The sequence below is a fragment of the Pleurodeles waltl genome, chromosome 3_1 (assembly GCF_031143425.1).
Source record: "Pleurodeles waltl isolate 20211129_DDA chromosome 3_1, aPleWal1.hap1.20221129, whole genome shotgun sequence".
Taxonomy (NCBI): Eukaryota; Metazoa; Chordata; class Amphibia; order Caudata; family Salamandridae; genus Pleurodeles; species Pleurodeles waltl.
Window position 1 is genome coordinate 1,903,128,293 of NC_090440.1, and position 25,826 is coordinate 1,903,154,118.

Consider the following 25,826-nt stretch of genomic DNA (forward strand, 5'->3'; position numbering starts at 1 on the left):
TAAAATGGACAATCCACAGTTCTCTGCACTGGCTAAGGAGATCTGGTATTGGGAATCCTACAACAAGATCCACCTCTTAGTGTAGCACTTGCCGTTGATAGACAACAATTTTGTAGACGTGCTCAACAGGACTCATCAACAATCCCATAAGTAAAAACTCCACCCCCAAGTCCTCCAGAGTTACTTTTAAAGATGTTGTACCCCACCATCTACCCCTTCTCTACCTCTGCAAATGCAGAATGCCCAAATTTCAGCCACAGATACCCACACCCACAGACCTTGGGTAATGCACTATGGATGAATTGGTCACAGCTATTTGCACACTTTTCCTCCCCTCCCTCTCATCCCACACATAGTGTGGAAATTGTGACAAGTGTCCGTGACACTTATCTTAGTAGCATGACTTGGGCAAGACAACACTGCAATTCCATGCTCCTAAGGATGTCCATCTGCCCTCATAAGAAGCTGCCTCTTAAGCCATACATTTTCTCTGAACATCTGGGTCAAACCAGACTCCCAGACTCTAGACTACTCAACCTAGCAATTTGTATGTCTCAGCCTCTCAGAAGAATGTATGGTTACTAATGTAAGAAGCACTTAAACCTATTGCACTGGCATGCTACACTACTAAGTAAAAAAAATATTTGTTGCTTTCAAAATAAACCAATTTAAAGTCTAGGTGTAGTGTATCATTTTCTATTGGAGAACAAATAAACCTCTTTAGGGTCTTGGTGCAGGGTATCATTTTGCTACTTCTGATACTTGCAAAAGGCAGACTTAGCATAAACGTCCTTGCACTTATACTTGGCTGTGGGTACAGAGTATCTGCAAAATAGAGAACATCCAGTCCCTTTCAAAATCCCTGTAGTGAAGGCCTTCGTAGAGTTGGAGAAGAGTGATTCTTCATAGAATGACTTCTGCCCCCTTATGGAGTCTCAGCATATTTCTCACCATGCTCATGGATCCACACTTTAAACCCCTACTCCCATATAACAAATGTGTTCTGTCATGGAAGGTTGCATTCTGAATATCTGTAACCTTACTAAGGTGTATTTACAATCTTCAAAGACTGACAATTCAGGAATCTGTCATTCAGGAAAAATACCAAATTTCTCCCCAAGCTAGTCCAAAATTTGCACATCAGTCATACTTTTGAGCTGCCTGTCTTCTCTCCTCAACCAGACTCTGTATTGGAAAGGGCTTTAAAAATGTATTTGTTAAAAGGGTGCTTATGTTCCGTGTAAACAGGACCAAGCCCTTTTGCAAAACAACTCTGCTATTTGTGGCCTTTGCCAAACTCTACAGGTAAAAACCTATGTTGAAACCCGATATTGCAGGCTGAATTATGAGGGACATCCAGAATTTCAATGTTAAGGGTTTCTTGTGTAACATGCCATTAGATGCAACCTGCAAAGCTGCCTCTTAGTTAACATCACACACGTTTAACAAACACTACTCTGTGGATGTTCTAGTCGGTCAACAGAAAATGGTGAGACAAACTGTTTTAAAGATATTGTTCCAAATAGCTGCATCATCTGTCCACTGGCTTTGCTTAAACTACTTTACAGTCTATAAGAGCATTTGCATCTATAGCCACACATACTACAAACAGAAAATTTAACTTACCCTGTAAGTATCTGGCATCTGTTTGCAGCATGTAGTGATGTAGATTCACGTATGCCCACCCTCTGGTGCTGGTGATGATCACAGATGTTTCTCTCTCTCTCCATCTATTTTACGTATTACAATGCACAGTACAGTTGTCTTTGACACTACACTCCACTTAGTCTGAAGCGGAGCCTGTGTCCCTGTGCATTGTGGACTATGGGAGGAGTCACAACCTGTCTAGTGACTACATTTTTCGAATAAAAACAAGTTGCAACATCCAAGGCCAGCAACAGATGGCAGGAGTTTTCAATGCATGTGAATCTACAGCAGTATACGTTATGAACAGATACTTAGAGGGTAAGTCACATTTTTCTTACGTACATTCATCTGAGGATGCTCTATCTAACTGCAGATTCCTCACTGCTCTCTTTTCACCCCATTCTGTGGAGTGGACTTAGTTCTAAAAAGGTGTTAAGCTGGATTTTATAAACTGTCACCCTACATTCTGTCAGTCGATCTGCGTCTGAGGAAAACTGACATCAGGTTGCAGGTATGGCACATTTATAAGCTTCTGTGTCACTTCCTGGGACAGCAGGAGGTTGCAGCGGGTCTAGTCTGGAACCCGTTTCATTTTACAAAGTGAGGAATCTGCACTTATATGGAGCATCCGCCAGAAAGATCTTTCTTTGATGGTAGACTGCGTACGATAATATACAGCCCTGTTAATGAATATTATTATTGATGGTGAAATTCTTTTGTTGAGTGATAGTGCAATCATTATCACCGACCCTCAAAGATATGTGTTGGATGTATACTTTGCTTCCTTTAGGACAATTTCAATAGTCTTAGCCCCTTAATACACCTCCGTGAAAAAAATTGTTGTCCAGAGATTTTCACTTTTGATTTGTGTTTTCCTATCATTAGAGAAGTAATTTAGCTTGGGTAGACATTGCTAATCTGTGACTTTTTTTGTGGATGACAGTTTTAAAAATGGCCGATGTGTTGCAGTGATGTAATGTGTCTGATAGAGACTTCTGGCTGCAGATTCCTTACCTTTAGAATTTCCTGGCATCAGCTTGGAATCTGGAACTTTTGCAGAGCAATACCCTTGCACGCACCATCGGGTGGCGTTTTTCGGATCCGTGTGGTGTCCTTGTTGGAGCCGACTGTGACGTCATTGTTGCCAATAAAGGCACCACCCAGGCACGCGTACGGCAGTCCTTTTCCTTCCGCACCGATTAAAGTGCAGATTCAGAATTGAGCTACCCTCTTTTTTTTTTTTACATGCCTTTTTTGCCCTTTTTGGCAAGACTTTTTGATGTCTGTGTAGAAAAGTACCCTCTTTTTCACCTACCAGTTGGCCCTGATAAACCACCTTTTCCTGCCCTATCTGGCACTTTGATGCCTTGATAGTGAGGCCAGCGTTTTGCAAAGCCTCCAGTACATTCCCAAGGTGGACCAGGTAATCCTCCCAGGTGGAGCTAAAGACAGCAATATTGACAAGATAAGCTGCACTGAAGATTTCCAGGCCTTGTAGAACTTTGTTCACCAACCTCTGGAATGTGGCAGGGGCATTCGTCAGTCCAAAGGGCATCACTGTAAAGTGATAGTGCCCATCAGGAGTAGAGAATGCTGTTTTGGGTTTTGCCTCCTCTGATAACTTGATCTGCCAGTAGCCAGCAGTCAGATCAAAGGTGCTCTGATACCTCATAGAAGCCAGTGTATCTATTAGCTCATCTGTACTAGGGAAAGGATAAGCATCAGTTTTTGTTATAGTATTGAGGCCTCTATAGTCTACACAGAACATCATCTCTCTTTTGTGATTTTGAGAGTGGGGTTTTGGGACAAGAACTACAGGAATAGCCCAAGGGCTGTCTGAAAGCTTTAACTTTCAGGTCTAGCATATTTTGCACCTCAGCTTTAAGCATTCCCTGACATAGTCAAACTGCCTGTATATTTTACTTTTGACAGGCAGGCTGTCACCTGTGTCAGTGGGGTGTTCACACCATGTAGGTAGACCGGGAGTCAAAGAAAACGGTTCATAGAATTGACCTAGGAGATTTCTGAAATCTTCTTTTTGTGGCTCAGAGAGGCTGTCTGCATGTACAACCCCATCTACTGGGCAATCAACAGTATTGTGAAAGAAGAGGTCAGGGAGAGGGGGGTCACTGTCTTCTTCCTGACCTTCATCATTTGCCATGAGCTAAGTCATGTCTGCTCTGTCATAATAGGGTTTCAGGCGGTTCACATGAAGCACTCTGTGGGGACTTTTAGGAGTGCCTAGATCAACTAGATAGGTGACCTCACCCTTTCTCTCAACAATACTGTGTGGGCCACTCCACTAGGCTCCAGGACAGACACCTTCTGTCCTTTCTGGTAAACTGTCAGCACAGCCTTCTGGTCATGCCACTGCTTCTGCAGTTCTTGGCTGGCCTGAAGATTTTTGGATACCCTCTTCATGTACTCAGCCATTCTGGATCTGAGGCCAAATGCATAATCAACATTGTCCTATTTCGGAGGCTTGAGAGGTTGTTCCCTGCCATTTTTCACAAGGGCATGTGGACCCCTAACAGGGTGTCTAAACAAAAGTTCAAAGGGGCTGTAGCCCGGTCCCTTTTGAGGAACTTCCCTGCAGACAAAGAGGTGGCAAGGTAATAGGACATCCCACCTCCTTCTGAGTTTCTCAGAGAGTCCCATTATCATGCCTTTGAGGGTTTTGTTTAACTTCTCAACTATCCCATTTGTTTGAGGATGGTAAGGGGTGGTGAATTTAAAGCCATGCTCCTTCCACATGGCTTTAAGGTAAGCAGACATGAAGTTGGCACCTCTGTCTGATACCACCTCTTTATGAAAACCCACCGTGGAGAAAATTCCCAGGAGGGCCTTAGCCACTGCAGGTGCTGTGGTGGTCCTAAGAAGAATGGCCTCTGGCTACCTGGTGGCATGGTCAACCACCACCAATATGAATCTGTTTCCAGTGGCAGTTGGGTCCAGGGGGCCAACAATACCCACCCCAACCCTCTCAAAGGGTAACCCAACCCCTGGTCATGGATTTAATGGGGCCTTTGGGTGCCACCTGTCTTGCTACTGGCTTAACAGGTGACACAGGAGCAATACAACTCCTTGGTGTCTTCAGACATGTGGGACCAGTGGAAGTGAGGGACAAGCCTGTCCCAAGTCTTGCTTTGTCACAAGTGGCCTGTAAGGGGTATGTCGTGTGCCAGGGTTAACAGGAACTCCCTAAATTTCAGAGGTATGAAATGTTTTCTGGTGGCACCAGGTTTAGAGTCCCTTGCTTCTGGAAAAGGAGGCTGTTATCCCAGTATACCCTATGGGTACCATTGACATCCCCTGACTCTTGTGCTGCAACTTGCTGCCTTAAGCTTTCCAGTGTGGGACAGGTTTGCTGTTCCAAATTGAGTTCCTCCCTGGTGCCCCACCCCGCACCCAAGAGCTCAGCTGTGCCGGCTTTGACCTCCTCTGGTGTAGGTTCCACCCAAGGAGTAGATTCCTCTCCATCATGAGTAGAATCCTCACTGGAAGCTTGAGCAAGGGGGTAACTTTTTACCCTGCCTGCCTTTCTTTTTAGGGGGCTCCGGGTTCCAGGCTCCAGGGCTTCCTGTTCCCTTATCTTTTTGGCCTGTGCTCTGATCAGGGCAAAGATAGGACAAGGGATGCCAGCATTGCTGCATGGGCTTCCAACTCCACTTCAACCCAAGCTAAATTCTCCAAGTCATTACCTAGCAGACACTCTACAGGTAGATCAGAGGACACTACATCCTTTTTAGGGCCAGTAACCCACCCCCTGCCTCCCAGCTAAAGTCAATAACTGCCATGAGGTAGCACACAGTGTTATTGTGAACATCAGTTGTTCAGGTGACACCAGTTTTTCAGTCTCAATAGTGACACTGGCACCTGTGATCCTGTAGGCTTCAGCCTGAACACCATTTATCAAGGGATGCTGCCTATGCTTACCCATATTGAGGGGCTAGGGTGGCAGGGTCATTGAGGCACAACCTCAGTGGTCTCCCTGACTAGCCTAGATCCCCCTTCAGTCACCAAGACGAGCCCAGTTACACTTTTGGACTGGCTACTGCTACCACTGTTGTTGCTACTGCTTGGGGCACTAGGGGTAGAAGTGGTAGGAGGCTTGGTGCTCTTTTTAGGGCAGGTGCTGTCACCTGCCCTGTGGCCTTGTTTTCTACAGATGTAGCACCAAGGTTTGTTTTGGGAAGAGGAAGAAAACGTAGACCCACACCCAGAAGAGTTTTGTGGGCCTCATGAAGACTTTTTTTTCGGTTTGTCCCCACCCTTGTCCTAGTTCTTACCTGAATCCTTCTTTTTCTTGTTACCCCCAGTGTGAGCTTTCCTACCCACCCTGGTGTGGACACATTTGTCTACCTTCTTTCCTAATTCGTGGGGAGAGGTAAGATCAGAGTCCACCAGGTACTGATGCAGCTGATCAGAAATGCAATTATTACGAATGTGCTGTCTCAGAAGTATATTATACAAGCCCTCGTAGTCACTCACTTTGTTCCCATGCAACCAGCCTTCCAGAGCTGTAGCAGAGCAGTACACAATGTCTATCCAATCCTGGGAGGATGCCTTTTTAGTCTCCCTGAACTTAATCCTATATTACTCAGTGGTTAGCCCAAATCCATCTAAGAGTGTATTCTTAAGTGATGTGTAATCATCTGCATCTTCCTCTCTGACAGTGAGGAGTTTGTCAGAGAAGGAGAGCCATAAGATTGCTGCCCACTGTCTCTGAGGGACTCTTTGTACTTTACAGACCATCTCTAAGGCGGTGAACCACTTGTGGATGTCATCTCCCACCTTGTAAGGTGGGACTTTCTTGCTCAGGTTCCGAGAGTCCTCCCTGGCCTTGGTGTCCCTGAAGTTAATATTGCTGCCACCATGGAGAGGTAGTCCCAAATCCTGTCTCTCCCTCTCCACTGCTAAGGCCTCCCTATCTAGGGCTAACTACTGCAGTCTCAGCCTGGCCTCCTCCAATCTCATCTGCCTGAGTTCCCTTTCTAAAGAATATTCCCCTGAGTTGGAGCAGTGGGTCCCATCAGATGCTGATGAGACATGGGTGTTGAGAGAGGAGGACCTGGCACTCCTTCTGGGGACTCTCTGAACCAACTCTGTAGGAGTAAAAGTGGGCCTACTTGAGTGACCCCCTATCTTTTCACTACCTGCAGTGCTCCTAATAAGGCTGTGGTGTACCCCAGGTTCCTCCAGATCATCCCCAATGTAGGCTAAATCTACCATGTCTAGGATTGGAGGGTCAGTCTCTACTTCCTCCTCCTCCTGGCTACCTGAATTTTCCTGGTCAGCCTGGAGTAGTAACCCCAGTAAGTAGATTTCTCCCTGTCTTCAGCTTTCTGGAAGCACACATCTCCCTCAACTTCTTAAAAAGTACAGATCTCATTTTGAGAGTCTGGAACCTGATTTGTTTTTTCACTGAAGACATCTTGCTAGAGTGGTGTGGGTGCACCTGATTACTCTAACAACTAGACTCCCTGAAAGTTTAGATAAAGGACTATGCTAGACAACACAACTTACCCAAATTAAGAGCCTAGTGATCCTGATCACGAAGTGCAGTGTGTTCCTAGCAACTAATAGTGGGCTTTCCTGTGGAAACTCACTAGTGACAAAAGTGGAAAGGCAATTGCAAGTGTCTTATCCCACTTCTGCACCACAAATGTAGGAAGCTGGCCTGGTGTGTGGTGGACACCTATGGTGTTGTCACCTTATACCAGGTCCAGGTATCCCCTATTAGTGAAGTGTAGGCAGTGTATAAGAAGCCAGGGCTCTCTAGAGGTAGCTGTGGTTGAGCAGCCAAGACTTATCTAGGAGACATGCAAAGCTTATACAGTACTTCTATAGTTACACAGCAACTTATCACACATTGAAAGAACCACACAGTGTTATAAAAAATAAAGGTACTTTATTATAGTAACACAACACTAGAATATCTATAGGCAGTTTCTCCCAACTGGATATAAGTACACATTAATTATATACACATTAGTAATCAATAGAAAGCATAGAAACAACAAGCATTGGCAATACTTAGTAAAAATAGCAAGGGCCCCAGGTGAGGGCCAAACCATATACTAAGGAAGTGGAATGCAAGATGCAGCCCCCCACCCAAGGATGTGGAGCTGTTGGGGGGGAGCTGAAGGAACTATGAACCCCAAGAGGTGAATGCCAGAGTGATCCCCAGCGACCAGGAGAACAGAGGTAAGTACCTGGTCTTCCCAAGGACTAACAGGAGGACTTGGAAGAATGATTGTACAAGAACAGGACTAGACAAGAAGAAACAAAAGGTGGATTTCTGAGCAGAGGACCTTCAAAAGTGCAAAAGAAGGGGACACAGTGCAGTCTGCGATGAAGTGATCCAGTGGGGGCTGGAGCCACTACCCACCCTTCTGTGAATACAGAACCAGGTCGATGAGGGGAGAAGAAGACCAGCTGTGGAGCCCAGGCGCTGAAGCGGAGTCCTTGGAGAGGTGCAGGTGGTATCCCACGTCGGATGTCAGGTCGCAGATGGTCAGTGGTGCAGGAGAACCACTACAAGCCTTAGCAAATGCAAGAGGAGCAAAAGAAGAGTTTCAAGGCTGAAGAGGACCAGCAAGGCCCAGGGGACTTGAGCCAAGGAGGGGAGTCTGAGGTGACCCTCAGCAGTCAGTTTAGTCTACAGAAGCAGTCACAGCCCCCTCAGGCAACCCCGGGCAGCAGGCACAGTAAGTTGCAGTGAGGCCCAGTCAACACATCTGAAGAGTTCACGTCGCTGGAGCAGCAAAGAGGAGGCAGTGCTTGGCAGGATGGATTACTGGGGGCCGGGTCTACACATAGCCTGAAGATCCCTTGTAACATAAGCAAACAAGCCTTGGTAGCTGCAAGAGTCACTGTGCACAGTGGTACTGTCCTGCAAGGAGAGGCAAGGGCTTACAGTTTCCCAAGTTGGACAGCTGGCAGAGAGGACGAAGGGGACCACTCCAGACCACCACCTGTGATGCAGGATCCACGCAACCGATCGTTGTTGCAGTTGGTGCCTGCAGAAGCAGGGGGAGTGACTTCTTCACTCCAAGGGAGATTCCTTCTTGCTTCTTGGTGCAGGCTGAAGTCTTGCCGAGCTCAGAGGATACTCATCCAGCAAAATGTTGCAGTTATTGGAAGGAGCCGGAGAAACAATGTTGTAAAGCAGAGTCATCTCTAAAGTTGCAGATTGTCAGTTCCTGAAGAGTCCAGTTGCTGTTCCAGTGGCCAGAAGATGAAGTAAACAATGCAGAGGAGTCATGGTGCAGTCTTGCACGTGAAATTTGGGGACCCACGTTCAAGGGAGCCCCTAAATAGCCCTAAAAGGGGGTTTGTCACCTAGTAAGGTGACAACCTGTCAGGAGGGGGCTGTGACATCACCTGCCTGATCTTGCCACTCAGATGCTCTCGGGGGCCTCTGTACGTCATGGTTTCAAGATGGCAGAATCAAGTGGGCACCTGGAGGAGCTCTGGGCCCCATCCATGGGGTGGTAAAACACAGGGGAGTGGTCACTCTCCTTTCCTTTGTCCAGTTTCACGCCAGATCAGGGACGGGGGTCCCTGGACTGCTCTAAACCGGTTTATGCAAGGAGGGCACCAACTGTGGCCTTCAAAGCAAACCGGTGGCTTGGGGAGGCTACCCCTTCCAAGCCTTGTAACACCTGTTTCCAAGGGAAGACAGTTCCCTCTCCCACAGGAAGTGCTTTGTTCTGCCTTCCCCTGCCTGAGCTGGTCAAGCAGCAGGAGGGCAGAAACCTGCCTGAGGTGTGGCAGCACGGCAGGCTGCCCAGAAAACCCCAAAAGACTGGTAGGAGCAATACTGGGGGTCCTCAAAGGAGCCCCAGAGTGCATGGAATCATACAACCAATACTGGCAACAGTATTGGGGTATGATTCCAACATGCTTGACACCAAACATGCCCATGTTCAGAGTTACCATTATGTAGCAGGACACAGATAGTGACCTGTGTCCAGTACACAGGTAAATTGGCTTCCCCACACTTACAAAGTCTAGTGTAATGGAAGTGGAGTTTGTAGGGGCACCTCTGCTCATGCAGGGGTGCCCTCTCTCTCACACACACACACACACAGGGACCTGCACCCTGCCCTCTTGGCTAGGAAGGCCTACCCTCGGGGTGAGAGCACAATCACTGGAGTACATGTTAGTAGGATCCCAGTGAAAACAGCCTAAACATACTGATAGCAGGCAAGAAGTAGGAGTAACCATGCCAAAACGAGGGTCCTTTCCTACAGAGTTTGACTTCACCCTGCCTGTCAACTGATGAGACAAGTTGGGAACATCGACTTTCCAGGCATGGTTCAGCAGAACCATTGCCAGGGTCGACTTAGAGCCTCCCCGCTGGAGGAAGGAACCCCCACTCAGCTCAAAGAGTTTTACAAGACCATGAATCTCGTATTTAAGTGGGCTGGCCCCACCGAAGTGCTTTCGGGCCCCGTAGGGTTGGCAGAGGCCCCATCAGGTTCCACACCCGCAGCTTTGGCCTCAGCGCTGATGGGGTCTCTTGGAAACAATATCAGATCTGGAACGATGCCGGGTCCGCACAGTTGACCTCCTCCGGCGTCGTCCCGAAGTCAACAGTCCTGGCTCCACCTGTACCCACTGGTGACGAGAGAAACATTCTAATAACCAATGAACCAGAACGGCATCGCAGGACGCCAATTCTGGCACCAATGGCGCCCACAGGTGCCAGATCTTTGCCTGAGCAATTTTATGAACAGCCAGGCACTGTTGAGGCATTGAAGGGGTATCAGGACCCTCTAGAATCCCAGTTAGACCCCATGGACTGGTATGAGGAGCTAGGAAAGGCCAGTGGACTGGACACCTCTCCAGATACTGGCTTGCTCTCACCTCCTACTGTGGCTATGGAGGAGGGTGCATTGTATGCAATGGAGGTACGCAGGGCAGCTGAGGTCCTGGACCTTGAGCTTCCCTCTGTGCAGGACAAGACTAACATCTTGACAGAGGTGCGTCAGCTGGGTACTTCGTCCCTGGAACCAATGTTGCCCTTTAGTTAGACCCTAACTGATGTCCTGCTGGGGCCGTGGTCCAAACTCAGTCTATAAACAGGACAATTGACCAGCGCCATTGCCCGGCTCTGGGCGACCCTAGCTTCCCCATGGAACACTCCACCCTGGAGAGCTTGGTGGTCCAGGCCTCCACTTCCCATGGCACCTTCTCTCCACCTCCCCGGAACGGGAATCCAAGAGGCTGAACCCATTGGGAAAAAAGATGTTTTCTTCCTGCAGCGTGGCATTGAGGTCGATAAACACCTCATGCATGTTGGGCAGTGTTTCCCATACACTATGGGATATGGGTGCTGAGGTGCTGCCTTAGGTCCCGGAGGAGACTGGATGGTAGCGTTGGAGTCGCAGGATGCATATTTTCACATCCCCAACCTGCCTGCCCACAGGCGCTATTAGCGGTTCAAGGTAGGCCACACAAGCACTTTCAGTTCACTGTGCTACCCTTAGGCCTTACCAGTGCCCCTCGGGTGTTCATCAAGGCAATGGTCGCCGCTCATCTGCACAGGCTAGGTGTTTCAATCTTCCCCTACCTCGACAACTGGCTGTTGAAGGCTCCTTCACCTCAGGCTGTCTCACCCACCTTCAGAGTATGGCGAACCTCCTGCATTCGCGAGCGATCACTATAAATGTGCCAAAGTCACACCTGACTCCCTGTCAGACGCTCCCTTTCATCTAAGCTGTTCTGAACACAGTGAAGTTTCGGGCCTATCCTCCCGAGCAGCCTGTCCAGGATATTCAGGTTATGATTCCGATATTTCATCCTTTATCCTGGATTTCAATGAGAATTCTGAGGATGTTGGGCCACATGGCCTCCTGCATCCTGTTAGTAAAGCATGCCAGATAACAGACAAGGGCTCTGCAGTGGGACCTGAAGTTCCCAATGAGCACAGCATCAAGGAAGTCTCACCGACACTGTTCAGATCTCGGAGGGAACTGCAAAAGATCTGCAGTGGTGGTTAGGGAACTGCAATTGGCTCAGAGACAGACTCCTGTCCCTTCCCCAACTAGATCACTCAGTAGTGACAGATGCGTCACTTCTGGGATGGGGTGGCCATCTGGGAGAGGTGGAGATCAGAGGCCTCTGATTTCCAATGGAAACTGGACTCCATATCAACTTACTGGAGCTCTGGGCTGTCCGACCAGCATTGAAGACATTTCTTCCTGTTGTCAAAGGGAAGCTAGTGCAGGTGTTCATCGGCGATGCGTAGCAGATCACGAATGACATCCCCATCTGGAGGTGGCACATTGTTTCAGCATTGGGGAGAGTCTTGGTTATATCTGGTTGCTTCCGAAGGGAACACACAATGTCAGAAGTATTGCGTGTTGGAGTTTCCAAGGCAGCAATTGCTAGGCGCCGCTTTTCGTCACAAGTGGAGTTCAGGCCTCCTGTATGCCTTTCCGCCCATACCACTTCTGCCCAGAGTTCTCAAGAAGAGCAGGAACAACAGGGCCCAAGTAATCTTGGGGCTCCGGACTTGGCACCGAGAGTCTGGAATTCCGAGCTTCTGAAAATAAGCATTGATCCGCCAGTCAGGCTGCCCCTTCAGGAAGATCTTCTGTCACAGCAGCAGGGGAAAGTTCTCCTCCTGAACCTGTCAACTCTGCTTCTTCACATTTGAATATTGAGTGGCGACAATTGACAGCCTTCGACCTTCCTCCAGAAGTCTGTAGAGTTATTTTGCAGCCAGAGGTCCCTCCACTAAGATGGTATATGCCTGCTGTTGGAAACACTTTGTAAGTTTTTGTACAGAAAGATCTATTGATTCTCTTGCTGCTTCTCTCTCTGACATTCTTCTCTTTGTCTTATCTGTATTGGACACTCACAAATGGTATCTTTCTGCCCAGAGTTCTCAAGAAGATCAGGAACGACAGGGCCCAAGTAATCTTGGTGGTATCTTTCTGTCTTATCAGCATTTCTTCGGCTGCCCGATCAGCCTTCATTATTCAAATCACCTATGATGCATAGATTTCTTAAAGGGCTTGTACATATGTATCATCCTACGCCCTTTGTTTTGCCCCAATAGGATTTAAATCTAGTACTCCAATTTCTCATGTGTGCTCCCTTTGAGCCCTTACACAACTGTCCCCTCTGTCTGCTCACCATCAAGACAGCCTTCTTAGTGGCAATAACATCTGCCAGGATGGTGAGTGAGATACAGGCTCTCTCATCTAAGCTGCTGTATCTCACCATGTTCCCGGGCAAGGTGGTGCTTCGAACCTGTGCCTATTTCTTCCCCAAGGTGGTGACCCGATTTCACGTGAGTCAGAACATCACCCTGCCCACCTTCTTTGCTCCACCACATCCCTCTATAGAAGAGGAGCAACTCCATCGGCTGGACCCAAAAAGAGCATTGTCATTCAACCTTGATCACACAAAACAGTTCAGGTGGATGACCAACTCTTTGTGGGGTACGTGGGAGCAAAGAAAGGTCAGGCAGTGCAGAAGTGAACCATTTCGTGCTGGGTCGTTCTCTGCATTAAGATCTGCTTCGCACTGGCCAAGAAGCAGCCTCCTGAGGGCTTGAGATCTCATTCCACCAGGGGTAAAGCTACTACCACTGCATTACCACAAGATGTTCCAGTCCTGGACATCTGTCTGGCAGCGACATGAGCATCCTTGCACATGTTCGCAAGACATTACTGCCTGGACAATCAGGTCCGCAGAGATTAGTGTGAGAGGATCTTTCCGCAGCCCACTGCTAGGAGGTTATGGCTTGGATATCTGTTCTAAAGGTAACGAATCTGCATCTAGAAGTCTCTATCAGATGAACAAGTTGCTTACTTTTGGTAATCCATTATCTGGTAGAGACTCTATCTTGCTGGAGATTCCTTACAACCACCCATGACTCCCTACTCTGCAGACACTTCTGCTAGGGTTAGGGAATGTCCCTTTCAGGGCCATAGTTTTTTGGCACAGACAAACAGTTAGTTATTTCCATGGCTCTGCGCTTCTGGCGTGGAAATTTGTGGAAAAAGAACTGATGTACGCGCGCCTGGGTGGTGCCTTTATAGGTAACTGTGATGTCACAAACGGCTCCAACAATGCCATGCGGATCCGAATGATGCCACCATACGGCGCACAGAAGGGTATTGCTCTGCAAACGTTCCGGATTCCTAGCTGACGTCAGGAAATTCTAAAGGTAGGGAATCTGCTGCTAGATAGTCTCTGCCAGATAATGCGTTACAGAAGGTAACTAACTTGTTCTTCAGGCACCATGAGACCTATAGACTTCATTTTGGTGTTAATACATAGGTTTTAGGGGTCAAATAGTCTTATAGAGACAGAAAAAAACTCCTCAGAGGAACCTTTCCGCCATTTTCAATAATGATGGCTCTATAATGATGTGTTTTAGTCATCATATTGGAATTAATTTTAATATTGTTTTTGTTACATGGTTTCCATTGATTCAAATTCGTAAAAATCTGCAAACCAGGTGGTAGCAGAAGATCTTTACCTCCTGACAGTGTTGCTAACTACAAAAACTGAGGATTCCTTCAACAAAGAAAAATGTGTCATATGCCAAAATAATAGAAAAGCTAACATCAGCTGAGGTTGGACGGAAGAGAGTTCTAGATGCTGCAGAAATATGGCAAAACGAAGTTCACAAAAGTTTGAAACTGATGAGTGAAGATGATTAAATATTTTATCATTGTAACAACAAGTGCCTCAAGTCGTATACAATGGAAACAAATTGTCAAAAAATTGCAGAAACACAAGAATCTGAGTCTTGTGAGAAAGAGATGACCACTAAACTCAGTGCCTATCCACTAAGATCGATGGCTACTCTTCATCCACCTCCAAAAACTGATCAGAAAGCGGAGGATATTCAATGTGTTATTTTTGGTTTAGCCAGAACAAAGGCCAAAGGAACTGATGAAAGAACAAAGTATAGAGAATGCGAGTCTCAAAGGTCAAGCATGTTTTTATCTGTAGCTAGTTTCTTCCTTGGTTAAGTTTTCAGCAGAGTAGCTGATCTAAACAGTGAGGTGAATGTATTTGCAGCGGATTTGGATGCCCATCCAAACTGCATGTCTGCTTACATTTGAAAATATTAATGTGCAATGAGCTCCCAGTAGCAACGTAACCGCCTGCTTTCAGTTAAGTTTGCACTCTTTGAAAAAGCAAATAAAGTTTTAAAGCTACTCTTGAGTGCTGGCTGTAGGTTCACACTCAATAAGGTCAGAGAAATAGTGGTCAACGTTGATGAAACTGTGTTGATCCATAATAGTCCAGATGTCTGGTTAGAATGTACAACAGATTTAATTTTTGTCATTCTAACAAAAAGAATGAGCCACTTAAAGTGTTCTCTGATGATTTTACTCCTGAAGTTTTTGCTGCCAAAATAAGATCACAGGATGCAGTAAAATCAGCAGGAACCATTTTAAGAAACATCCTGAAAGATTTAGATTTTGGACTTAATGACAAATTTTCTAATGCCCCAGAGCTCCGCAAATCATGGGGGTCAACAAGAATGCCCGAGGTTGTATTACTCATCATTGTTTAATATCAGCAAAGCAAAACTGTTACATTGATGATGGCTTTGAAGATATAAGCAAAGAAGTAGAAGACAATCCTGTGAACTGACAGGCTTATGCTGTTAAAATGTACATCCTTTTCCAAATCATGTTTTATGAATTACATAACGGCTAAAAGAAAACTCCGCTACACATGTTGACTGTCAATGCAATCTTTGACAAGTGCAAAAGTAGAGAGCTAATAACTTCAGTGAGTAGGATTGGTGTATCAGCAAGTTATATTGACCTAATACTGGCAGGAACTTGTTAGCAACTATTGCTGTAATATCTTGTGAATCCGACAGCACACCACTTCAAAGTCACTTTACCAGGAAAGGATTTAAAATTGCTGCTCTTGATAATTTATATTTTGAAGACAGCTCTTCTTTGTTTGGAACATCCAGTACACATTATACTACCATGGTGCTTTTTCAAGACTGAACCAGTAAAGTACTTGCTGGAAAATAAGCTGTGTCAGCTGTAGTCATAAACAAACAAAGCTGCAAACTTATAACCCAACTGCCTTGCCAGCATGTACAAAATCACCAAAATCCAGTTTACCAGAAAGTTTCATAGCGGCTGAGGACATGGATATTCTTCTAGCTGATGCTGCAGTCCGCAAAGCTGATTTAACTGAATTTATCATATCTCTGATTTGGTGCAGACTGAAGGATGAAAAAAAGCCAGTTTCTCCGGGAGCTGCAATTCATGCTCTGATCTCCCAGAATACCGACCCACTGAAAAATGTTGGGTTTTTACCAGTAATACCATCTCCAGTCACAAACTACGCAACAGTATACTCGGCTCTAAAATAAATTCCAAAATGTGCATGCTCAGCTTGAAGACCAGCCTATCCTGCCAATTTTCTGCGATGAAGGTGTTTTCCATATTGTAGCTGACATTTGTATGTGCAATCCAGTAGAATTTGATGATCTTTAACCATCAATGGGCATTTTTCACATAACAAAAACTGCACTGCGCTGTGCAGAAAGATATTTCAATGGATGTGGCATAGATTATGCATTTATTGAGGCTGCAATCTTTGGAATCAAAACTGTCTAGTCAGTATTGAGTGGAACTCATTATGTTTGTTACAAGGTATGCACATCATATCTGAGGCTATAGAAATATTGCATTGGAATGCTTTCTGGAACAAGAATGACAAATTAGGTTTTGCAAATCTTATCCAAGAAGTGAACAAGGCACAGGGTGCACTTCATTCAAAAGACATAATGCAAAGCAAGGCAGTGTTCAATATCAATACACTCAGTTCAAAATCAGAAAACCTGTTCATAGAGTTTGTCAAAGAATGCAAAGAAAAATCTGAAATTTGCAAATACTGGGGAAATGTTTCAAACATGCTAGCTGTAGTGACAACCTTGGAACATGCTGATCAGGAAGGTGATTGGGAACTGCATGTTAAGACTGTGGAGTCACTGATTACTGTGTTTTGTGAATTAAATTGCATATACTACCTGAGATATGGCTCCTGGTATTTGAAAATAGTGAAGAAGCTAGAGTGGAAAAGCCATAGCTCTACAGAAAATTCATCCAAAGACGTTTTATTGTGAAAGAAAGAGAGGGAAGGTTCAATGCTGTGGCTCCAGATATGAAACTGGAACTGACGATCCAGAGATCACAGAAAAGCTCCAAGGGAATTGTTGGTCAGACACGTAAAAGTGAATATGTTGCTCAATGGCAGCTAGTTTACCATGGAGTTCTTTCTATTTGCAATGTTTTCATAGAGATGTCAAGTTCAAAATTAATGGACCATCGTGAAACTGTACCACACCACAAAATAGTGGGAAAGAGAGGGGAACGTTTTAATAAACAAGTTGACAGCCTTCTTCATTTAATGCAGAAATAAAGAAACTCCTTTGAAATGACTGAGCCTGTGCGACTACTCCACTTCGTGACCCAAAAATATGTCATAACGATATAAAGGCATGTCTACTAGTTGTCCTGGAACATGCATCGGAGCTAAATGCAGAACTGAAACAAGAAAGATTTATTTTAAAAGACAAATAGCTGTTTGACATAATCACTAAAACTAAACTTCCACGCTTTAATTTCCATAGTAAGAGTTTCATCCAGCCAGCCACTACAAAACAGGTTACAAAAAACAACTTTTGAAAACACATAGAGAGATGAATGAAGCAAAAGAAAGGGGTGAACATATCAAGGACATTCTGTTGCATGATCTTCTTCCAACAAATGCATTATTTGATAGAGATGCTGCAACCACAACAGTGAAGCACGAACCGGTACAAGAGCTTGGAAAAAGAACTTTCACCGGAAGGTTTTCCATTTGAAAAGCTGTCCTCATTGAAAACTGCTGTTGTTGGTCGTATGTTACAATTTCGGATGGCCATCCATTCAAAACGTTGGAGAGGTCATTCAGACTGTTCTACAGATATCAAAGTCAGTGTTCACGTTGCAAGAACTGCACGTTGTCTTTGACAGTTATCTTGAACTATCTGTCAAAGAATGTGAGAGAATCAGACCAATGTCTACAAGACAATTGACCTTGCCTGCATCAAAAATTCAACATCTTTAACTATGTAACTTTATACATTCTGGTCATCCACATCAAACAAGCTGAAGTTGGAGAAGTTAACGCGCCAAACATTGCTGATGCTTCAGTAAACTCTGAATTTCCAATTACTGCAAGTGGAATTATTGTCAATGAGGAGTTGATGCCTACCAAGATATATTCAAAAGGTATGGGCCATATTGTCAAGAATGTAACAGCAAATTCGAGGAAGCTAACCATCGTGTTGTGCCACATGTTGAGTGGGCTGTTCAAAATGGTTCCAATCGAGTCATTGTACTGTCAAATGACACAGATGTTTGTGCTACTTAAATTTGTTTCAATGTTCATAAGTCAAGGATTGTCAGAGTTATGAATATGTTCTGGAACAGGTGAGAAAAGACTCTTAATCCCACTTCATATTCTGCACAACAAACTTGACTCAAAGATGACCAGTGTTTTTATTGAAGGCACATATTCTTACGGTTGATGACAGTATGAGCAACATTTGAACAAAACTTGGAGCTTTAACTGCTGAACCTATCAAGTTTCTGAAAGGATTTGCGAGACATAAGAAGAATGTGACTTTAAAGACATAGAAAAATACCTGGTGCGTGTGTGGAAGACAAGTTCTGACTGTCACACATTTGACGATCTTTGATACAGTGAGTTCAAGAGATCAGTCTCACTAAGTGACCTTCCACTGATGTCATAATCTGTGCGTGGACACATTCAAAGAGCGTTCGACTTGATCCAAAGATGTGTTTTGGATCATGCATGTGGAGAGAAAGGTCTGTGTGAATTTGGTTGTGAAGATATTGATGGGGTGCTAAAACCTAAAACATTTCTAAAGCCTCTAACCATAGAACATACTCTTACATATACTTCCAAAACCTGAGCTACAAAAAGATGTCCCTGTCGATATGCTCTTCCAAATGTTCAACATTCTGCAAATGTACCACCAGCGATTGCTGAAACAAATAAATAAAGCGAACAATAAAAATCTAAAACAGGAGTGATAAACATTTTCTTTTCATATTCAGATTATAACCACTGCTAGGTGTATACATAAAAGGATTAAAAAACATTATTATTTGTTTCATTTCTATATATGTCTCTTCTTCCTCTATTATAACTGCCACATTGGAAAATGGTGGAAGGGTTGCTCTGAGGAGTTATTTTCTGTCTCTATGGGACTAATTGACCCCCAAAACCTATGTTTCGACACCAGATGAAGTATATACGCCTCATGTTTCCTGAAATATTACATCATCACTGCAAAACATCCTCCACTTTTTAAAAATGTCATCCAGAAAAAATCAGCCCAGATCAGCAATGTGTGCCCAAGCAAAATTCTCTAATGATCCAAAAAGACAAATCAAAAACGAAAATCTCTGGACAACAATTTTTTACGGAGATATATCAGGGGGCCTGAATTACAAGACCTCAGCTGTGAACCGTAATAGAGGGGGAAGTTTCTTGGCACCTTGATGTGGTGGTGTTACTAGCATGTTTAAGATGCAGATCATTAGCTTTATGTGAGAGAGATTTTAAATTGGAACATTTGTAATTTTTTCTTCTTTTATCTAAAACCTGCAGAATGTTTGGGGAGGGCACTAACAAGCTTTGCATAGCCATAGATTATAAATGCAAAAAATGTTGTTTTTCTTTTGTGCATGCCTGTACAGGGGTGAAAAGTATATGGGAATGTGGCAAGACGACCTAAGGCAAGGCAACGGCATAGTTGTTACTCAGTTTGGACTTTACTATGAAGGAGCTTTTAGTAACAACAAAATGATGGTAAGTGAGAGAATCTGCTATTAGTCCAGGATTATTTTTATCTTTGTATCATCCAATCTTTCATCTTTTTATGTGCATTTAACTGGTCTTAAAGTGTATAATGAATTTGTCTATAGCTTTTAAAAATTTCTGCTCCAGGTGAGGCTTCAGCTGTTTTTTCTAACATCTAACATTAATGCTTCAATGCGTATTTACCATTATAGTTTTACTGCACTTTTAATATTCATTCTTCTGGAGATTCCCCACCTTATAAATTCTCCTTCCAGACTAGCCCAGAAAAGCTTTTCCTCCACAATGACTCACCAACACCGAGAGGGCGAGCCCCACATGGATCCAACTGCAACTCTCCCTGCAGTTTTTTAGGCCAGTGATCTGACATCTGCTTCTGTTTTCACCCCCCTCATCATCGTGGGTTTGGAGCTTCCTCATCATGTCTCAGCTGAGCATTTCAGCAGCAACAATATTAAATGTCTCCTCAAAAAGTTTTAGGGTTCAGGCGTTATGCCATAAAAAGATGTCTATTTTGGATCCTCACGACATCTGAATGTCGTGTTTGGGATTGAAACCCAATGCCTTGACCTGTGTCTCTTGTAGCTCCATGCACACAAAGGCCCTTAGGAAGTTGGAGACCAAGTTGTTTTTGGGTCTCATGGAAACCCCTAGGTGAGCTCCTGCTGCCAAAGATAATTCACCTTCTAGGAAACTTTCTCCTGTAAACACATGAAACTTGAAATGTGGGAGAAGTCCTCTTTTTCCTCTTGGAAATAGTCCTGCTTCCTGGGATGTTTGAACTCCCAGTGCCATTACTCCATGACACACTCTCCCTTGTCGGTCACAAAGATTAGTGCCAAAAAAAGATGAGACTATAATTCCTGGGTGCGTTGCCTGACTCCTCATAGGTTGAGGCCTTCTGACTGCCTATGCAGAATACGATGCGGATGGCACTGTCATCTTCTGGGCTACCCCCGAGAGGGGAGTCTGTTCCTGCATGCTTGGTGACTCCAGCTGCTCTGACCCCAGTGCCTTTTGATGGTGCCTCTCCACGGATTCCAGCCCTGTGCCTATGGCAGAGCGTTCTCAGTTTCTCCAGGCTCTGTTCCAGCACTAATAGCACCCACAAAGCTGATCACGATATTGGCCAAAGAGCTGTTGAAGTCTGACGAGATTATCGATGTGAGAAGAGAGAATGTTAAGGTGAACATGGCATCAGACTGGATCTGGAAAAACCTGATCAGTACTTCTGCATACCGGTAGGTGGCACCGATTGTCTCTGCTAGCCATCATCCACAGTGGATTGTTGCGTGTGCGGTACCTATATAAACTCCACCCCAGCTCGCTGGCATCAGTTATTTTCTTTTCACACCGTCAGCACAGATCCAGAAGAGCTACCGCAGTCACGTATTTTTTTTACTGCATTTTCTCACATTTTGATGTCCTTTTTCGAACATTCACTCCAAATGTGCTTTAGCAATGTACAGTGTGGGTTTTGAACCCTGTGGAGATTGCCACAAACTACCACCTGGTTTGCTTATGGTGCTGGAGCTGGACCAAAACTCGAAGACTTGACCTTACGGCTGTGCGATGAACCCCGGTCGCGTTTAAGGTCTCAGGCCTCCCTCGTGTCTTCCGCTCGCTCATCATTGAGCTTCAAAGTGTGCTTCAACTTCATAAGGCTAATCCCAGTAATTAGACAAGCCACAGGAATGCCGTATAAGTCTAGACCCCTCTTCCACTCTTTCTCCGTGGAGCCTGAGTCTGGGCTGCTCTGCGCCTCTCTGAATTTCTCAGAGCCGGAGCAACCCCTGCACTAATGAAAACAGGTTATCAGCCTTTGCACCTCATCTTTCAGAGTGCCAACCTCTTCGGAGTGTATTTGAGCCTCCTGGGTTCAGATGTTACCCTGACTGGGTTTCCACTGACAGCTTTGCCTTCAGAGCTAATCTGCCACATTGGATCCATTCCTGGATCCAGACCAACTTCAGTCGGAAATCCATGACCTTCACTACGGTTCAGTCCAGTGGTGCAGTTTGCCGCCAATGGTGACCTTTAGTTATTTCTGACTCTGATATGTAGCAGGTCCGCTGTTGACTGTGGCGCCCACCAGACCAAGACCCTCTGGGTCAGAGACATTGGCTCCATTTTCTGGCAGGCCCTTTGAGAAATATGCTTGGTGTGGATCTGAGGATGCTTTGGTTATCGTGACCTCCCTTGAGGATCCCTTGGCCGAGGATACTTGGTATGAGAAACTGGCCGATGTCGTGGTTTGGACACCTCACCTGACACTCTCTTGGTCTCTCCTCCTAGTATTGCTATGGAGGAAGGGGCTTCCTTTGTCATGGTGTTGTGTAGTGTGTCTGAAGTCTTAGACCTTACACTGCCGAGGGCCAGTACCCACAGACCTTGTAGGTCAGGCATCCAGCGGTTGAGTCAATCCACCACCTCCCTGGCAGCCGCCTCCTCCAAATCTGCCCTCATACCATCATGGGCGTCTAGTCGGCAGCAGGAGTCACCATCACCTGGCCCTCGTGCAGTCCATATAACATCGGACAGGTGGATTTTGCAGACCATCCGAAGGGGCTACTCTGTCCCTTTCATGACCATCCCTCTCCCCATGCCATCATCTTACGACAGGCTGAGAAAGGATCATCTATCCCTTCTCTAGTAGGAGGTCACAGCTCTCTTGGCCAAGGGAGCCTTAGAGAGGGTGCTAACACTAGAAGTTGGTTGTGGTTGCTATTCCAGCTACTTTGTCGTACTAAAAAAGGAAGAGGACCTTTGTTCTATCCTGGACCTACAGGCCCTCAACTACTTCCTCAAGAAGGAGAAGTTCAAAATGCTCACGCTAGCTCAGGTACTTTCTGTCCTGGATCCAGGAGACTGGATGGTAGCATTGTACTTGAAGGATGCATATCTCCACATCCCTGTCTTGCCTGCTCATGGGCGTTTAACTGCGGTTCACGGTAGGCAAAGAACCTTTTTAGTTTGCTGTGCTCCCTTTTGGCCTTACCAACACCCCCGGGTACAGGGGCATAGCTTCAGGGGGGCGGGGTGTTTGGAGTGTTATAGTTGGGTAAAGGTGCTTTCAGTCAGGTATTGCAAGATATCAGTCAGATTTCAGCAGTTATTTTTACATACACACAAAATATGCACATACACTCTTGTGAAAGTCCTCAAAAATATTGGTTATTTTACAGAATATTGTGTTTTCTCTCTTATTACTTCTATCAAACCGCATTCCTCTTCCTTTCCACTGTCCCTTAGGCCCCGTCTGTGCACCCTTCTTGTTGTATCATGTATTTAAACATTACATTGGCAGCCTGATTGTCAGAAAATCTGAAGCTCATGCCCCCTAATCTTCCAGACCAAGTGTAGGAAAGTGCCCCTTTTGGCATGGTTACCCCCAACCCCAACATTTTGCTTGATATTGATGCTGACTTGACTGAGAGTGTGCTGAGATCCTGCTAACCTAGCACCAGTGTTCTTTCCCTGAAAATGAACCGTTGTTCCCACAGTTGGCACACCCCACACAGCTAAGTCCCTTGTAAAAGGTACCCATGGTACCAAGGGCCCTGTGTCCAGGGAAGTTCCCCAGGGCTGTAGTTTGTATTAAGCCACCTTAGAGGACCCCTCACCAAGCATATGCACACTGTCATTGCAGCTTGTGTGTGTTGGTGGGTAGAAAAAGACAAAGTCAACACTGCACCCGTCTCAGGGTACCATGCCCACAAACCACTGCCTGTGGCATAGTTAAGTCACCCCTCTAGCAGGCCTTTCAGCCTTAGAGCAGAGTGCACTATACCACAGATGAGGGCATAGCTGCACGGGCAATATGCCCCTACAGTGCCTAAGTCCATTCTTAGACATTGTAAGTGCAGTGTGGCCATGTAAAGTACATGGGCTCAGAGTTTGTCATTACGAACTCCACAGCTCCATGATGGCTTCACTGAAGTTTGGGGAGTTTGGTGTCAAACTTCCCAGCACAATATACCCACACTGATGTCAGTGTTGGATTTATTGAACAATGCACCCAGAGGACATATTAGAGATGCCCCCTGTACTTTAGCCAATCTTCTAGTGCAGGACTGACCAGTCTGCGCTAGCCTCCCACTTCCAGACAAGTTTCTGACCACATGGGGTTTAGAGCCTTTGTGCTCTCTGTGGCCAGAAACAAAGCCTGCACTGGGTGGATGTGCTTCATACCTCCCCCCTGCAGTGAGCCTCAAAGACTCAGGGCTTTGTTACAGTGCCCCAGGGCACTCCAGCTAGTAGAGATGCCCACCCACCTGACAAAGCCCACTTTTAGAAGCAAGTCTGGTTTGGAAAATTATGAAAAACAAGGAGGAGTGACCACTTCAGCTGGGACCACCCTAAGGTGTCCAGAGCTGAAGTGACCCCCTCCCTGCAGAATTCTCCAACTTGGTTTGGGGGACAGGGACCATTAGGGTCAGGAGTGTGCCCTCCTCCCCAAAGGGAGTTGGCACAGGAAGGCTGTAACCACGCTCAGGAAGAGTAGCCATTGGCTACTGCCCTCTGACCCCTGTAATACCCCTAAATATAGTATTTAGGGGCACCCTTGAACCTAGCTCACCAGATTCCTGGTGACCTCAAGAAGACAACCAGAAGAAAGACGAATAACTGCTAAGGTGACCCCCAACAGAGAAGATTGAAGACAGCTACTGATTTGACCAAGCTCTACTAGCCTGTCTCCATCTTTTGAAGCCTCTGCTACAAAAAGGGGACGCATCCTGCAGGACCAGAGACCCTCAAGAGGCCTGCCTGCACACCAGAGGGCTAGGATTTCCTGTTGACAGCGACCCTGTGCAGAAAGAAACTCCAACAAAGTACTCCAGAACCGCCCTGGATCTGCAAGCCCTTCCAACTCTGCACCCGACGCCCACGGCCCGTGTTCAGGTGACCCAATGGACCAGAGCTGGTCCCCAGGCGATTCTGACCTAGTGTTCACTCTGGGTTGACCCCTCCTGTCCACCACAGCGACGTGTGCAGACTAAATCCAGAGGACCCCCCACCTGTGAAGTATTCAGACAAAGATACTCGATCTGAATAGGTACCCTGCACTCACAGCCCCCTGGAATTGGGGAATCCGACATCCGGTGCAGCAACGTACAGCAGGCAACCCTCCTCACTGTCAAGCCTGTGGTTTCTCCAAACCTACCCCCTAGACCCAGCCTGCAGCCTACTTGTGACTCACGGGGTCCCCTATTGAAAAGCATTGGGAGCCCAACACTGAGTTTGCATCCTGCACCCGGCCGCCCCTTTGCCACTGAGGGTGTGTGTTTGGTGCTGAGCTGTGCCCACCACCCCACCTCCCAGTGCTCTCCTAAATCCCCCAGGTCTGCCCTCCGAAGACAAGGGTACTTACCTGCAAGCATGCCTGTTTCCGAGTGCCCCCAGTCTCCATAGGAACCTATTTTAAATCTTTCAACCACTTTGACCTCTGCACCCGGCTGGCCTTGTGTTGCTAGTGGTGGGTGTTTGGGGTTAACTTGAACCCCATCCTAACCCCCAGAAACTGGAACTGTAAGTCTTGTACTTAACTTGGAACTGTACTAACTTTTCTTTCCCCCAGAACTGTCTTTAAAAATTGCACTGTCAACTTTTAAAATTGATATTTGCTATTTTATTGAAAACTGTTTTACTTGCCAAATTGAAACTAAGTGGTGTTGATACATATGCTTGCTACTTTCTTCCAAATGTACTTACCTGCAAAAGAATCTTGTGGTTCTAGAAATTAAGTAACAAATTATATTTTTGCTTTTAAAAAACCATTGGCCTGGAGTTAGTCATTGAGCGTGTGCTTCCTTTATTGCCTGTGTGTACAACAAATACTTTGCATTACCCTCTGATAAGCCTAACTGCGCGACCACACTAACACAAAAAAGAGCATTAGTATAATCTACTATAGCTGCTGTTAAGCCTCTGGGGAACCCCTGGACCTTGTGCACACTATATCTCATTTTGATATATTCAGAGCCAGCTTCCTACACCAAGCTATGCCCCTGCTCTGGTATTCACTACTGTGATGGCGGTGGTTGCAGCTCATCTGCGGGGATAAGGGGTGTCAGTCTTCCTCTATCTCGACGACTGGCTGTTGAAGACTGGCTTGCCCCAGGCTGTTGTTCTCCAGACTACAGCGGGCCTCCTGCATTCGCTGGGGTTCACTATAAATGTGCCAAATTCACACCTTACTCCCTTTCAGACGCTTCCTTTCATCTGAGCTGTTCTGAACACAGTGCAGTTCAGGGCTTATCCTCCTGAGCGGCGAG

General features: G+C 45.9%; 1 protein-coding gene across 3 annotated transcripts in view; it reads left to right on the top strand.

Moving 5' to 3' along the window:
* ALS2 (alsin Rho guanine nucleotide exchange factor ALS2) overlaps positions 1–25,826 on the top strand; it is an 895,474-nt gene that overhangs the window by 582,589 nt on the left and 287,059 nt on the right. For all 3 annotated transcript variants that reach the window (XM_069226056.1, XM_069226055.1, XM_069226057.1), the window contains one exon: positions 19,431–19,542. In XM_069226056.1, the coding sequence (XP_069082157.1) occupies positions 19,431–19,542 (112 nt within the window). The remainder of the gene's footprint in view (positions 1–19,430; positions 19,543–25,826) is intronic.